This window comes from Metarhizium album (genome assembly GCF_000804445.1).
Source record: "Metarhizium album ARSEF 1941 chromosome Unknown scaffold_5, whole genome shotgun sequence".
Taxonomy (NCBI): Eukaryota; Fungi; Ascomycota; class Sordariomycetes; order Hypocreales; family Clavicipitaceae; genus Metarhizium; species Metarhizium album.
In genome coordinates this window covers 376682-392235 of record NW_024467579.1, presented here as the reverse complement: position 1 = coordinate 392235, position 15554 = coordinate 376682, and the positions used below count along the sequence as shown (strand labels likewise).

General features: G+C 53.2%; 4 protein-coding genes across 4 annotated transcripts; 1 reads left to right on the top strand and 3 right to left on the bottom strand.

The window, feature by feature from the left end:
* Positions 1 to 165: 165 nt before the first annotated feature.
* MAM_02819 (ATPase, P-type, calcium-transporting, PMCA-type) lies at positions 166 to 4532 on the bottom strand (the record flags this gene model as incomplete). The annotated part of the gene is made up of 3 exons (XM_040821618.1): positions 166 to 901; positions 997 to 4353; positions 4471 to 4532. 3 exons carry the CDS (start codon positions 4530 to 4532, stop codon positions 166 to 168), a joined length of 4155 nt encoding a protein of 1384 aa, XP_040680187.1.
* A 4473-nt stretch (positions 4533 to 9005) lies between these two features.
* On the bottom strand, positions 9006 to 11534 carry MAM_02818 (tubulin-tyrosine ligase; the record flags this gene model as incomplete). The annotated part of the gene is made up of 3 exons (XM_040821617.1): positions 9006 to 10332; positions 10508 to 10579; positions 10648 to 11534. 3 exons carry the CDS (start codon positions 11532 to 11534, stop codon positions 9006 to 9008), a joined length of 2286 nt encoding a protein of 761 aa, XP_040680186.1.
* An 854-nt stretch (positions 11535 to 12388) lies between these two features.
* MAM_02817 (uncharacterized protein) lies at positions 12389 to 13727 on the bottom strand (the record flags this gene model as incomplete). Its single annotated transcript, XM_040821616.1, has 2 exons — positions 12389 to 12863; positions 12931 to 13727. 2 exons carry the CDS (start codon positions 13725 to 13727, stop codon positions 12389 to 12391), a joined length of 1272 nt encoding a protein of 423 aa, XP_040680185.1.
* Positions 13728 to 14734: 1007 nt separating this feature from the next.
* MAM_02816 (DASH complex, subunit Duo1) lies at positions 14735 to 15461 on the top strand (the record flags this gene model as incomplete). The annotated part of the gene is made up of 2 exons (XM_040821615.1): positions 14735 to 14965; positions 15021 to 15461. 2 exons carry the CDS (start codon positions 14735 to 14737, stop codon positions 15459 to 15461), a joined length of 672 nt encoding a protein of 223 aa, XP_040680184.1.
* Positions 15462 to 15554: the final 93 nt, after the last annotated feature.

Sequence of the window (15554 nt, the reverse complement as noted above, 5' to 3'; positions counted from 1 at the left end):
CAAAGTCTTCATGTGTAGTGCGGCATGTCTAGAAACTTTATGAAATAATAAGATATAGGCTCGGCTTCGGTGCCCTATGATACAGCGCCTAGTCCAACAAAACCAACAGAAGAAAAAAAAAAGTAACAAAGAACAGCAAGTTTTTCTCGATTCGCTGGTATCTCCTTATCCAGTTGCCATTCCTTCCGAGTTGTTACTGTCATTCAAGCCCTCTTGTAATTCCTCCGCAGATGCTCGATCCCTCGGTGGCCACACACCTCCAACACCGGCTCCAATGAGGCCTACCATGAGAGCAGGAGCGCGCACTGCCGAGTTAGAACGGGATCGGTTTGATCCCGACCTAGCCCGGGAGTTGGGTGTCGGGAAAGCCGATCCGACGAAACTGTCCTCTCCTGTAGGCGTGTGCGGTCCATGCATCGAATTCGACCTCGAGTGCGATGGGCTCCGTGATCGCTGCAAAATGGTTTCCTTGGGATGCTGAATGGCAAATTTCAAGTTGTTCAGCCGGCCTCCCTTTACTCGTCTGAGGAAGTTGAGTTCGTCTCGCAACTCCGCAAGTGGCTCTGGATACATCTTCATCTCTTCGTCTGAGATGGTCAACCCGGGGACGCTGCGCGACCTCTTCGTCATGAACTTTGGCACCAACGCCACAATCATCCAGTCGGGAACCAGTCGAATAATGACGCCGACAGGTATCGAGATGAATCCAAGAACAATTGCGATGGCCCAGAGCGTGCCCCAAATCGCGTTGTCATCCGGTGGGTTGGCAATATGGAAAGCAGCACCGCCAAAGAATATAATGAGCACCTGTCCAGCACACATGATGACGCTGATGCCTATAAAGAACCAGTTCCTGCTGAGACCCTCAAAGATATTGAACTTATTGTCCAATCGTCGGTTGCTAGTAGAAAGGGATTAGTGAGTGCCCTGCGTTTAAACAAATTACGCAGTCCAAAAAAAAAAAAAAAAAAGAAAAAAAAAGGGGTAGCCGCTTACTTCCACTGGTTGAAAATCTGCATCCACACAAATGTGTTAAACACCAGCGTATTGATTTGGGCAGGTTCAGGAATGTCATCTGGACCTGGGAGAGGTAAGATTCCCTTGGGGCTTCCATAGTATAGCAGGAATGTGATGGCGAGTTGGTACAGTGCCTGGCCAATGATCATCTTCCACATTGTGACAGAGATAATCGATGAGCCTTTAGGCTCAGGTTTCCTCTCAAGGACACTGTCTTGCGGGGGATCCGTAGCGAGGGCTAGCGCTGCGAGTGTATCCATGATCAAGTTCACCCACAGCAGCTGCACAGCAGTCAAGACAGACTTCTCCGACTCACTGGAAACGGCAGTGACAAATGTCAACACAACAGCAGTGATGTTGACAGTGAGTTGAAACTGGAGGAATCGCTTGACGGCATCGTTGACGGCCCGACCCCACTTGAGGGCCTTGACGATGCTGGCGAAGTTGTCGTCCATGAGAATAATAGCAGAAGCTTCTTTGGCGACTTCGGTACCGGCGATGCCCATAGAAAATCCTACATCGGCCATCTTGAGTGCGGGGGCGTCGTTTGTGCCGTCACCTGTCACGGCGACAGTTTCACCCTTGTCCTTGAGTCGCTTCACAAGAACCCGCTTGTCTTCGGGGCTAGAACGAGCCAAAACGTGGAGCCGAGGAATAATCTTTTCCTGTTCCCTCTTGCTGAGATTGCGGAAGTCGGGACCCTCCATGACGATACTGTCAGGCTGAAGAATTCCACACTCTTTGGCGATGGCTTGGGCTGTGAGTTTGTTATCACCAGTGACCATGCGGACGACGACGCCGGCCTTCTGGCAAAGCTTTACGGACTCAAAGACACCATCACGGAGGGGATCTTGAATGCCGACCATGCCGATGAAAGACATGTCTTGGAAGAGGTCGTTGAATTCGACATCGCTCCCACCGCCTTCGCCGCGACGAGCAGACTTGGGTGGCCATACCTCAAAGTCTCTGAAGCAAATACCAATGGTTCTGAGGGACCGAGAAGCATATGTCTCAATGAGCTCCGTGATAGCCTTTGCATCCTTTGCTGTAAGGGTTGTGACAGAATCGTCAACAGAGGGGTCGCTCAGCATCCGGGTGCATTTTGCGAGTAAAATTTCCGACGCGCCCTTCACATAGAGCCTAGCACCACCTGTAGGCAGTTTCACAACAATGCCCATGCACTTGCGCCCAGAATCAAAGGGGATCATCTGTAGAGTCGTGGCATTGTCGCGCTCTCGACTTACTGGACCCATACCAAGATGGGCTTTTGCTAGGAGAAGAAGAGCCGTCTCGGTTTTGGAACCAATAAAGGTGTGCTCACCATCTACTTCACCTTCAAAGGCGGTAGAGTTCAGGGCAATTGACTTGAGAAGAAGATCCTTGACCGGCGCACTTAGCATCGAGATGAGCTCGGTAGCAGAAACCTCAGATTCGGCGTCCGCATCATCGCCTTCGTCGGAACTATCTCGAGAGCCGGGGCGCGCCAAGCCAAACCGGTGCGACTTGCCAACAGTGCCAGCCACGACCTGCATCTTGTTCTGTGTCAAGGTACCCGTTTTGTCGGAGCAGATGGTTGTCGCGTTGCCCATGACTTCGCAAGCCTTGAGGTGCCTTACCAAATTGGCATCTTTCAACATACGAGTTGTAGCAAAGGCCAACGCCAAGGTAACAGCAAGGGGTAGTCCCTCTGGCACAGCGACGACAATAATGGTGACGACGACAATAAAAATCTCGAGGAAGTTCTGGCCCTTTTGGGCAGGCGTAACCCCTTCGGGAAGCTTCGGCAGACGAACGAGGAACTCGATGAAGAGAACGAGGAACAGCAAGAGACCGGCAGCGCCACCAAGTTTTGCAATATAGGTAGCGATGACGTTGAGCTTGGCCTGGAGAGGGGTCATCTCGGGGTCCTCATTCAACGCCATGAGGGTACGTCCGTATGAGGAGTAGATGCCAGTTGAGGTGGCCATGTATGTGCCGACACCTTCCATAATGCGGGCACCAGATTGTATGAAGGGATCCATCTTTTTCAAGCTTTCGTGATTTTCTATTGCAGAATAGACTTCGTCGGCTGGTCGCTTTCTGATAATGTCAGACTCGCCAGTGGTCTGAGACTCATCGCACTTCACATTGAAGCCTTCAATGAGAACACCATCGACAGGAACCAAGTCACCAGGTTCAAGATGGACCACATCACCAACCATGATATCAAAAACCGAGATTTCAGTCATCTGGCCGGAGCGAACCACTTTAACGTTGCGATCTTGCTTCTTCTTGTTCAATCTGGCGAATTGGCGTTCTTTGGAATAATCATTGAGAGATCCGACGATGACAACAATGGCAATGGCAACGATAATAGCCACACCTTCGACCCATTCAACAGCTGGCTCAGTTTCGTGGCTCTGTCCGAAGGTCTGATAGAGACCAACGCCAAGACTAATGACGGCGGCGATGGACAGCAGAATGAGAACTTTGTCGTTATAGGTAATCCACATCAGCTGCAGCAAACTCTTTCCCTTCTTCACTGGCAGACGGTTGTCTCGAAAAACACGATATCGGTCAGCAAAGGGTTCGCTTCCGCGAGATTTGTCGGTAGGCGCCCTCGAGACTGCGGCGGTGGTTGTGGTGACGCCTTCGGTGATCTTCTTGTCGTTGTCCGCCGTGGCTTGGTCGAAGGTAACCTCGCCGTCCAAAAAAGTCTCCTCCGTGTTCAAACCAGATCTACGATTTGATCTGAGACCTTTTTCGAGGCCCCGCAGGCCGCCGAGGGCGAAAAAGGCAGGCAGGCTCTTGGGATTGAACATCTTGTTCAATTGGCCGGGGGTAAAAGCGAATGGATTCTTGTCCACCTTGAAATCGTTCTCGGTTCCAGCGTCGGGATTCAGGGCTCTTGTGTCCTTCATAATCTTTTCGTTGCCAGAGGCCTTTAATTTGTCGGTTTGGGTACAACTCGAGGCGACTACCGTCGTATCACCGTGCGAAGTCACTGATCGGGCGGCATCATCCGAATCCACGGAGTTCTGCCTTGACCGTAAGTGGTTGGGTACGGACAAGAAGCCCGCCCCTGCATCGTGCGTCCGCGACAGTACGGGACTCGAGACATTGTGAGGACTAGTAGGCCTGCTCTCGCGGCTCTCGAAGGAAGCTTCTGGTTGGACTTCGGAGCGTTGCTGACTGTTGAAGCCCAATGGCTGCTGGCCAACACTTGTAGATGGGCTCACTGCGTCATCCTGAGAGGAAATAGGCAGGGAAGTAGCGTGCGATTCCGTAAGCTCTCGTGGCATCTCGACAACGTTGCCGTCACCTTGGTCAAGGGCCGTGTTAATATTGATGGTTGGCCTGTATTATTTTCCCAGTTAGCAAACGACACAAGGCTTGGGACCGCCACGCAGATATACATCAGCCAGCATGACAGGATCCGATCTATTCTAGGGAGAAGAGGGAGGGAGCACGTACGCTCTTGGCCGTCCGGGGGACGCGCCTGGCCCATGTGGCCTTGATTCACCATTGTCGGCCATCGCTTCTGGCACGCAGCCGGGGAAACAAATGGGTCGTGGTGACCGAGCGAACCAAAAACAGGCTATGCGAAAGCCTGTCTAGACGAGACCATGGGGATATCGTAGCCAGGCCGCAGTATTAGAAGTGCAGAGCGGTTCAGGTAAAAAAACAGCCCAGGGTGTAAAGGCAAAACGAAGGCGTCGGGGTATCTCGGGAAAACCAAGTCGTACATATATAGCGGGAAGCTGCGAACGGACAAGACGCCAATGCGACTGCAAAAGGGACTCTTTCTAGCGAATCTGGCACATTTCGAGGGAAACAGGTCAAGATGAAGCGAGGAAGGCATTGAAGGGGTGAATCAATCAATGGGCAGCGAACAGTGAACACAAGCCAGACTGCCGCCGGTGCTGCAGTGCGTTGCAAGGCGAGGTTCGATGGAGTGCAAGTCAGGGAAGGGTTGAGGCAGTGCAAAAGGAGGCCGACATGATTGGGCAGCCATGGCAGGGTGGAGCCTCCAGAGAAAACAGACTTGGGAACTTGTGGTACTTTTCAAGGTTTGGGACTGGGGACAGCTCAGAACCCCGGCCGGATTGATTGGAGTGATTAGGCGGCGTTTTGGTGCCGCCAGCCGCTTCATGTCACCATTCATCATTGATCTGAATGACGACGGGGCAGCTCATGTCTCGCTGCGGATTTCCGAACAGCTATTAGACTGGTTGGTAGTTATTGCCTGGCGTGGCGTGGCGTGGCGCGGCGTGGCGCGGCGTGGCGTGGCATCTGGCAACACAGGGACGGAGCACTTGGCCCAGTCCCCAATCCTTACAAGGCTCATCCCGAGGCCTTGGCTTACCTATTTATTTTGTCCAAGGACGGTGACATAACTAACTTCAGACTCAGGCAGTCAGTTAGTCGGTCAGTGCCTCGACAGCTTGCTTCCTGCGACTCGGGGAGTGCCATCCGTTCTCCAAGGCTCTTGCGCTTTGTGTTCGGAGTAAGTCGTCCGTCCCCACGGTGTTCAGTCCCAACATGCCGGGCAAATACTAACATGATGACTACAGGGTCTGAAAGCTTTTTGGCCATAAGACAATACGTCGACGCAATCGCTGGGCAGTTCCTGCACTGCAGGCTTCCCCAGCCCACGGTGACTTCGCTGTTGCCGAATCGACTCCCTTCTCTCTACATTTGTCTCGGAACTCTCCAGCTTCCATGGCCCTCTAGGCGGTGAGGTCCTCGGCTGACTCCGCAGATTGACTGGACATTTACGGAGCAGTTACGGTCGTAAAACACTCGGATCGTTGCGGCCTGAGTGTTAGCCATTTGTCGCCGTGGTCCGGCCATAGATGTGGTTTGGTTTGTTAGCTCTTAGATTGGGCAGCGCTCATACTCAGCACCTCGGACAACACATCATAGCATATCACCGCGTTACTCTGCGTTACTTCGGCCCCAACCAAGGGTGCCCTTTTCTCCGCTCCAAGGGCTGCCTCCCTCTGGGTCCTACGGGGCGGACTTTCAAACCGTGCTGCTAGGCCGCGACGCCGTGGCAAGGACACCAGTACTGCTACTCCGTACTCCGTAGCAACTTGTTGACTCCCACTGCTACCAATAGTACGGAGTACATATGTCAAAGTTAGCGGCTTCGCCAAGCCCGCCCCAGCATGTCCCTGCTGCCAAAGTACCGCGCCACCGTCTCATTGCAGCGTGGAGTGCTTGGCGGTTGACTCTGTGCTGTGGGCTGCCGGGCTGACAGCGTTTCCTGTAGGCTGGCTGTATGGAGGGATTCCAGCAGGCTCGTGCGTCTGTGCCTGAATCGCATCATGGTCACGCTATGTTTGCAAAGCTTCTGGTTGCGTTGTGGCTATTAGATCAGTACGCATGACAAACACGGCCGCTGTGAACAGGTCAAACCTAGCCAACCACCTGGGGGCACGAACACCAAAATGCCATCATGCCGCCGGTCATGTCGAGAGGAGTTGCTGCTAAACTTTGACCTGGAGATGCGCTGCTCGACTCTGCGACGGCGGCCGCCAGGGTGGCGAATTTTCCAAACATCAACAGTCCGTATATCGTGGTGATGCGGATCCAGGACGAGGCTGAGCACATAGACCGTCATATTTGTTCATTGTCAAAGCCACAGTGGTTCCATCCTCGGCTGGCGGGATTCCTGCCCGGCATGGCTTTCAACACGGCAATCAACTACGTAACTTGTAGTATCGCACAAGCTCATGGAGCAGACGACGCGTTGACTAAACTGTTGAGCTACGTCGCTGCACCAAATCTCAGTCATGTTCATGCATGCGTCTTCGGCTGTGGCTTTGACCGTCTTGGCACAGCCATAGCCGTCCATAAGTAGAGTTCCTTGCATCGTCAACATCATTCGCACACGTCCATACTCGTGAGTGGCTGTCCTTGACTAGGCGATATTCCCGCGATATCCCACGTTACTAACCACCTGACTGGGACACCGCTCAGTCCCTGGCGACAATCAATCGTCGTCATCTGGTCATGGAGACATGCCAGTATTGCATGGATCCCGTGACTACTCCGTACTTGACGGAGCACGATAAACAAGCAGGCATGACACGTTGTCGTCGCGTAAAATGGCGAATCAGTTATTGGTCGTTGTCGGCCTTTGGCGTCTGCAGCAGCACTGCCTCGCGCACCTCCTCCATCTTTGTTCCCCGTCCTTGTTGTTGAGCTCACCGAATCTTCTCTCTTTCTCCTTCTCTCTTGACTTCTTCTTCTTTTCTGTTTCTTTCGCCTCTCGACACCAGTGACGACGAGCCTGTCGCATCTTCGCCATGGTCAAACTGATTGGCACCGATTAATCAACGGTGCACACGTGCCTCTTGCTGAGACTACTACGTACTTGCAAAAAGCCATCGCCGTCGTTCGACCCTCACGTCTCATGTCTCATGGTGGGTTGCACACGTACGGAGTGCAAGGCGGCCACCGCCTCTGCTCAAGTCACGCCGCACGAGTGGTGCGAGAGGAGTCGGGTGACGCGCCGCACAGTTGACATGTCGTCCGTTCTGTAACCTGTTCACGTCGCAGCCGACATGTGCAAGTGTCAAAAAGGCTTGCAGATAACAGGCATGACGCTTGCGTGTCTCCCTGCGGAACGGCATCTCGCAATGTTCACCACGCCTTTGTCAGCCAGCCAACATTGGAAACTCGACTGTCCCTCGCGACAAATAAAAGGCGCTGGCGGCACTCGATGCCCAAAATCATTCCAATCCTTCTCCTGCTCCCCGACACGCACGCGCTCGGCTTCTTGGCTCTGCACCGTGTCCCAGGTCGAGGCAGGTGCCCGGGTCAAGTACTTGAGTAGTACTAAGTTAGCCTCTAGGAAGTACTTGAGTAGCTTCCCTCAAGAACCTACCAGGTAGGCAATTTCCTCTTTCCTATTTCGGCACAGTCCAAGTGCTCAGCCTCAATTCCATATATCCCGGATATATGATGTGCATACGGATCGTCCTCACGGCGTGCCGAATACTCTCTCTCCCGCAGCGGCCGCCGGCTCGAGCGGGACATGTAACATGTTCCTGTTTGCCACGCATTAATCATGTCCCTTAGAAAACTACACACAGGGTCGCTTAGAAAACGGGACGGATGCCCTGCCTCATCGCGCTGCAGCGTACCCACGAAACCCCAATCAGGTTTGGACTCGGCGCGGAGAAAGGAAGGACTCGCAGTTCACAGTCTCTCAATTTCGCCTCGTGCGTATCCGGTTGCCAGACGTTCAGTGGGTGTGAAGTCTCTCTCAGGCCTTTCTCACCGAGGCCAACATCGAGTCCGGCGTAAGACCTCGTGATGTTCATGCCACTTGATGTTCTTGCCGCCCCCCCTTCTGAGAAATTCTTGCCGGTGTTCGACGCGTGATTCTGCATCTTGTCCCGGATACGGCCCGAAGATACACTTGTTCATGTAGTCATGGGATTGCTGGATCATCCAAAGGGGCGATGTGATCTAAGCCACCACCGTGACACGTTTGTGGTGGTGGTGGAGATGTGGTGATACCGAGGTCGGGATGCGTGCGTGCGTGCGTGCGTGCGCGCCCGTGGCATGTTGCTTTTGGAAGAGGGGTACTCCGTACTCCGTAGCTGTGCATTACATTGCTTGCTTCGAGTGATTGTTTCCCAGTGTGACAAGCATGTTTCCGACGTGACGGGAAGATGTTGCCCCCGGTGGCTTCACGTTGCTGGCTGAAGGTTGCACAGACAGACAGGCGGGCGGCTGGTACATGACGGACGGAGGCCAAAATATTCAAATGGCCTCGCAATCTCAGTCCCTTGACCAACAAGCGAGTCGGAAAGGGATTCGGCAACACACGGCGTAGAAGCGCAAAATGGTCTTGGATGCTGAGGCGTGGCCTCGTTGCTCACTCGCCAAGTGCATCATCGTCTCTCAAATAAAGTCTCGAGCTTTGACAAGTACTCCAGCACACCGGGCGACGGGAAACAAGACGACGCTGCTTGCTCCCTCCCGTCACCAAATCACCTCCTCCCCAGGTCGACGTCCCGGACCAGAGCCATATCACCCTCATCCTCACATTGCGCTGCGTCAACGCCCAGAAATTTAGCAACACTGACTCTCATGACACCCCTCCAGAACCCCTCCACGATTTCGCTCAAGTCCTCGCCTGTCTGCTTGAAGTCTGGAAAGGCATTGACCTCCAGAAGCCACGTCGTGCCGGCCTCATCGACCAGGAAATCCAGCCCAAACACCTCAAACGCATTCGGTAGTGTTTGGAAGTGAACCGGCATGACGCGAGCGGCTGCCTCAAATACCTCACCTGTCACACTGCAAATCTGCTCGAATATACCAGAGAGCTGCGTCTGCGGGAGCGGCAGATCCCAGAAACGTCGGACCGAGTTCTCGTTGGGCGAGTCCTGTAGACATGTATTTGTAAGGAAGGATTCAATGTCGTCGGGGGATTGCCAGGGAGCAGAGTAGGCTTTTGCAGCGAAGAGAGCGAGCATGTGTTTGTAGACATGGACGGCGAGGCTGCCGGTACACAGGACGTAGGTCCGGATATGAAATTTGCGCTTGTCGAAAAGGAGAGGCGGGTGGATGTAAGGTTGGGCGACAAAGTGGCGGAGGTGAGAAGCGGTGATGCAGTCGCCGCCTTCCTTCTGGGAGCCTTGGTCTTGAGTTTGGTCGTCTTCGTCGTCGCTGTCGGGGCGATCTGCTTCCCATCCGTCAAAGATGCCTTGTAGCTCTTCCATTGTGCTGAATAGACGAATCCCCTGACCTCGGTCGCTCATTCCAGGTTTCAAGATCCACCATTCCCGACTGGAGGGCTCGTCTCGATCGGCTTCAGCATTGCGGTCCATGCTCTCTCGGAGATCAAAGGCCTCGACCAATGCGTCGTCTAGGAACTCGGCGTAGTCGACTTCAAAGGACTCGCTTCGCTTGACGTGCTGCTTGAGCGGGGAGTCGGGATTCTTCGCGACCCAGTGGTCAACGGTTGCCGAGAGGTAGTGCTTGCGTATCAAGGCCTTGCGGATCATGTAGCTGTTTATCAGGCAAGATGTCGAGTGTGTCGCCGCAAACTCGAAATCGATGAGTTCGTATGGCGTTATTTGTATTACTTTAGACTTCGGGGAGTCTACAAACTTGGCTATTGAGAAGTCGTCTGTCGTCGGCACATTCGTAACGAGCTGGACCAAGCCTTGTGGGAATGTGGCATTCAGTGCAGCGACAATAAGCGGCTGCACGTAGGGATCTTCGTAGGCAATGAGGGCACGCAAGGCTTCGGCTGCACCTGTCGCCTCACCGACTTGCTTCGAGTTCTCTCGGACTGGCAAAGCTTTATACGAACTAAATAAAGATAGCAACATCGTGGTAAGAAAATTGTTCAAGTAACATATGACCCCCAAGGACGTAAAGTACATGGCATACCCGCTCTGATGCTCGCTTCTTGCATAGCTCATTGTCTATATCGCTGTACGGCCTGGAACCCAAAACAGGAAGACTACACGGAGTTTTGACTTACGACTCAAAATCAAACTCTTTGGCGGCACGTTCGGGGTGTGAGATTGCAAAGTTGGCCTTCATTGGAGTTATGCTTTTTTTTTTTCGTAGCTTGTCAGCTCTAGAGCATTTGAAGAACAATCAAAGCAGTGTTTCTCTTACCTCGTGTTTCCGTCTCGGACAATTCGGCCATCGTTACCGGGTCCAGACTCTTCCACGCTCTTGTAAACATCCGACATCCTGGGTGCCCATTTGAAATGTTTATGCTTGTGTCCCTTCTTCTCCTGCACGGTCGAGCCAGTCTCGATTTCTCCCTGCCTGATTCGAGCCTCCTCTTCTTCGGCGTCGCCGGTTTCGCCCTCGATCTCCTGGAAGCAGCTTCCTTCTCTCCAGTAATTCTGCAGCATATCCGCCCAGAGTGTCTTGTGATTTTCGACTCCCTCTACGAGAGGGACGTTGACGCTGTATACGTCAACACTGTCGTCCGCGGGCCACTGCCTATAAAGAGCCTCTATGACTCGGATGCCATGGCGACAAGCGGCCTCAATAATGAGCGGATCGTGGTTCCTGGAGAAGAAGGCGAAGCTGAGAGCAACAGCCTTCCTTCTGCAAACAGCTGCCTCCAGCGCAGCACCCAGTGTTCCAGAGCTCAGAGCAAAGACAGACGTCGTATTTCGCCCGTAATTAGGTCCGCTGATGACCAAGTCGATTGGACCTTTGTCCTGAAAAAAGTGGTACAATCCAATCTGGACACACGATGCCGGCGTGCCATCAATGAGGACCCATTCGTCAGCGTCGGCTGCCGTAGAGGGCAAGTGACGTATCGTTCCCTCGTCGTCCTCGCCGTGAATATCCGATGAAGGCGTGTAGTACATGGGCTTAAGAGTCTGCCCAATCATGTGGGCTTTGCCAATCCATGAGCGTTGCGTATGAGGCAGGCAAACTGAGACTGCATGTCCTGCATCTTCCAGATGCTTCACGAGGCAGTGAATGTATGGCGAGGAGTGTGGTGATGGTGGTCCATCGTCGTTTGTGACCAAAATATGCATGATTGACGAATCCACAGAGCAGCCTTCGTCCGATGGCCTTGTCTGGATGGAGAGTTCAGCCAACGCAACGAGCGGCCCAAAAGACACTGTAATCGATATGAAAGATCAAAATACGAAAATGATAATAACTCTGTATCCATACGATGCCCTGATTCTCCCTATTAGCCTCGACAGTGATGCAATTGAAGACGGAAGAATCGACGTGCAGGGCGGACGAAGAAAGGCGGGCCATGTGTATGGAGTAGAACGAGTAGTTACTCCGTAGCACGAGGGGCAGAAAATTATCCTTCATCAATCATGACGCTTCGGCGTGGGGCAAAAGGGTCAACGTCGCTCGCCGCCTCAGCCCCCTGTCACGGGGAATACTTGGACAGGTATAGATAGACCTACCAAGCAATCAATTACCTCTGCAATATTACGCGGATCAAGCTCTCTGGAGATTGGTATTGTTGCCCGAAGTAACATGAACCCAGCCAGCACCGTACAACGGCTGATGGGAAGACCTGTTAACACATTTGATTGTGAAAACTCGTAAATCTATAATCCTGTCGTCGATACTGAACATTCTTGCGGCATAGCATAGCTTCGAATATCCTACCACCCCCCCTTCCCAAACGCCGTGATAGAATCGAAAACTTTGGTTTCATCTCAACGCAAAATATAAAAATAATCCAGCAATCCAGGATCGCCAAGGAAATAAATCGCCCCGTCAGCACGACACCATCCTCCAACTCAGTGGCGTATTCTGTACAGCCTTTCCAATCCGTGGCAAAAAGTCTTCAAAACTCTCCAAGCCATGTCATATCTACTAGAAACAAATAAAGGTCGCTTCATCTTGGCCCGCTAACCATGATCTAAGCACGCGCTCGTTTGGCGACTCCCGAGGCAAGACTCTCGCCGGCTCTCTTGGGCGCTGGAGATTGACTCTTGTGCTCCTTGGTTCGAGGCCACGAGTCAAACGGGCTCTTGCGACCCGTCGTCCCCTTCAGTGGCGTGTCCGCGAGCTTGTTTGTAGAGCGGGTTGTGCGTTTTGTATCGGGAGGAGAAACGGGTGCATATTTGGGAGCTTCTGGTGTCTTTGCTGAAATCAAATGCGCCTTCTTGGGTGTCTGAGGATCTTGTTCGTCAATCATGTTCACCTCCTCCACATCAGTCAAGGCCTCTTCATCCTCCTCTGTAGTGGTCTTTGACGTGGGAAATAGGAGCCGAGGCTTCACAGAGGCACGGGTGAGAGGCCGACTCAGCCGTGATTCACTATCATCGCCGGAAGCAATGATCTCTTCAGCATGGTCCGGCTCAGAGAACTTGCGGAAGAACTTCTTGCCACGACTGAACCGCTTGTTAGCTTTTTTTTTTCCTTTCTTAAAAAAAATTTTAAAAAAAGTTCCACACTTACAAAACATAGACTATTCCATCCTCTCGACGAGCTGCTTCGTCTATCGACTGAATTCCTTCGCCAGGAATGCTAACGCCTCTTTGCCGACTTTGTCTCTTACTTGGTTCGGCCACCGAGTTGCCGTAAAAGGGATTTGCTTCGCTGTTGTCCTTTTCAGGGATACGATCTTTCGAATCAGTGAAAATGGTGATTGGATCCTCTTCTTCCTCGGCGGTGAAACTCTCCATTGTAACTCCAGAATATTTCTTAGAACGCCGCCTCCTAGGAGACGGCACGACTTCTTCCGCCGAGGAGAAAAGATTTCGAGCAAAAGATTGAATAGTAGCTGCAGTCTTTTCGTTGGGTGGTTTCTGAGGTGTCTTTGACGGCGTGGGTAGCATGCAATCAGCTTGCGAAGTCGAAGTAGTCGAGTGTGGCACGGCTCTGTCCGCATTGAGACCAAGCGCGACGGCAGCATTAGCAGTTCCTTCGGCAGTCAAAGATGCAGAAACCTGACGGCGAGAGCCAAGAGCGGGATGTGGCCTCTTGCGAGGGGACGTCACCGGCGAAACCATGGCGGCGCCAGTGTGAGCAGTGCTTTTCTTCACTGTTCGCGGAGAACCAGGCTGCCGACGATGGGAAGCTGGAGGCGAAGGGGTTCGGTTGGCGGCTCGTTGGGAAGAGAGTCTTGCCGACTTGCGCGGAGGGGAGTAAGGTTCCCAGCTATCGTGAAACCCTAGCCGAGGTGCATGAGGAGTACGGATGGTGCTGGGCGGAGAAGGCGTTTTGGCAACGGCGGGTTCACTGGCCAAAGCCATGGTGAAGGGCGAATGCGGGTGCGACGGAGGCGATACTGCGTACTGTGTTATGCGACCTGGTGCTCTGCCTTAGTGTTGCAGCTTAATCACCGCGTCTGGGGCATAGAAGCGAACGCCTGAGCGATGCCAGTCGCAAATAGAGCCTAAAACCTCGAGTAATTATCGGGCAGCCGCAAGGCAGGGTAACGCGAGACAAGAAATGCTAAATAATAAGGCCAATTAAACAGTCGACTAGAATAGGGAAAGCAGAACGCTGCGGAAACTCGACGGCAATGCGTAGAGTTAGTGTTGTTGAAAATCGGTAGAGATGAAAATGTACTGATGTATGGAGCATGGGAGGACGAGGATTCGACGTTCATGAGCTCAGACGACACAAGTAGGAGGCTGGGCGGGCAGAGTGTTTAGTGTTGGCAACTGCGGGCACCAGCCCCCCTGCTTTCTGCCTTCTGCCTCTGTCTTCGGCCGTGGTTTGGTCGCGGTGTACCCTTGTCGCCTCTAGCGCATGTGACTGGCCCTTGAGCCACAGGGCCCACTAAAATGCAGCGCACGCGCCTCCCTGCGTCGCTTGACGCGTGTGTTTCGCGCCATTGTTGGCCGATTAGAACCGAGAGCGGTCCAGAATTCGACGGCACAGCTACGACGGAGTACATTATGTATACTCCGTACTCCGTAATGAAAATGACCTTGCTGCCACCCCTTGCTGATTTTGCTTTGCCAGTTATATGTGCGCCTGCCGGCCCTTCGTACCTTATTTATCCCGTACGGACCCCTCATTGGACCCATGATTGACAGCTTGAATCTCGGAGTTCGGAAAAACCACCAGCGCCCCTCCACAAGCAAATGACGCGCCGTTCTGCCGTGCATGATAACGTCACTCTTTCACGGCCATTCGCAACAACCATAACGATTCTAAATCGTAAACACTGGTCGCATTTCTTGCTTCATTTCCCCTGTGACTATCTGCTACCGCCTACCTCTCAAACAACCCGGTTCTTAGGCGCGCATTCATGGCCGACGACACCGAATACACCGAGTCTGATATTTGGGCGTCGCCCTCGCATGACGCTCCTCTAGCTACTCGTCCCAAGACTCCCAAAACTCCAACCGGCTCAGCCCCCGCATCAGAGTCTGTCAGTCGAGATGACTTGTTGCGCAGAGAGCTGGAAGGCGTAAGAAGCGTCAATGAAGGCGTTGAGGGCCTGTTGGGCACGCTGAATCGAGCGGGTGGCAATATGCAGGTGAGTCTTGAAGCCAAAGTTTTCGATTCAAAGGTCCCTAACGCTCCGATGGTAGGTTGTTGCTAGGACCGTCGCCAATGCATCGACTTTGTTGGACACCTGGACGAGAATACTGTCACAGACCGAACACAACCAGCGCTTAATCCTCCACCCCGGCTGGAAAGGCTTGACCCAGGACCTGGCTGAGCAGGAGGCTGAAGCGTTGGAGAAGCAACGCGCTGCCGAGCGTAAAGCTGCAGAAGAGGAACAACGACGGGAGGAACTGCGCCGCCGAAGAGAAGAGGAGGAAACCGCTAGAAGATTAGCTCCCTCGACTTCCAGGGGCACACGGGGTCTGAGAAGGACTCGGAGCCGCGGAGGAATTGCTACTAGAAGTGGCACGACGGGGAGTCGTCTACCGGAGCCACCTACGTCAAGCTCATCAAGAAGTCGTGGAACTTCAGGCATAGGTCGTGGAATGCGGACAACGCGAAGCCGCACGCGGGCGGCAAGGTGAAGACGGTGTACGTTGTCCACGATATGAGCATGTGCTTTATGCGTTGCATCACGATTCCGACATCGTTGGCATCTCAGATACCCATTTATGAAG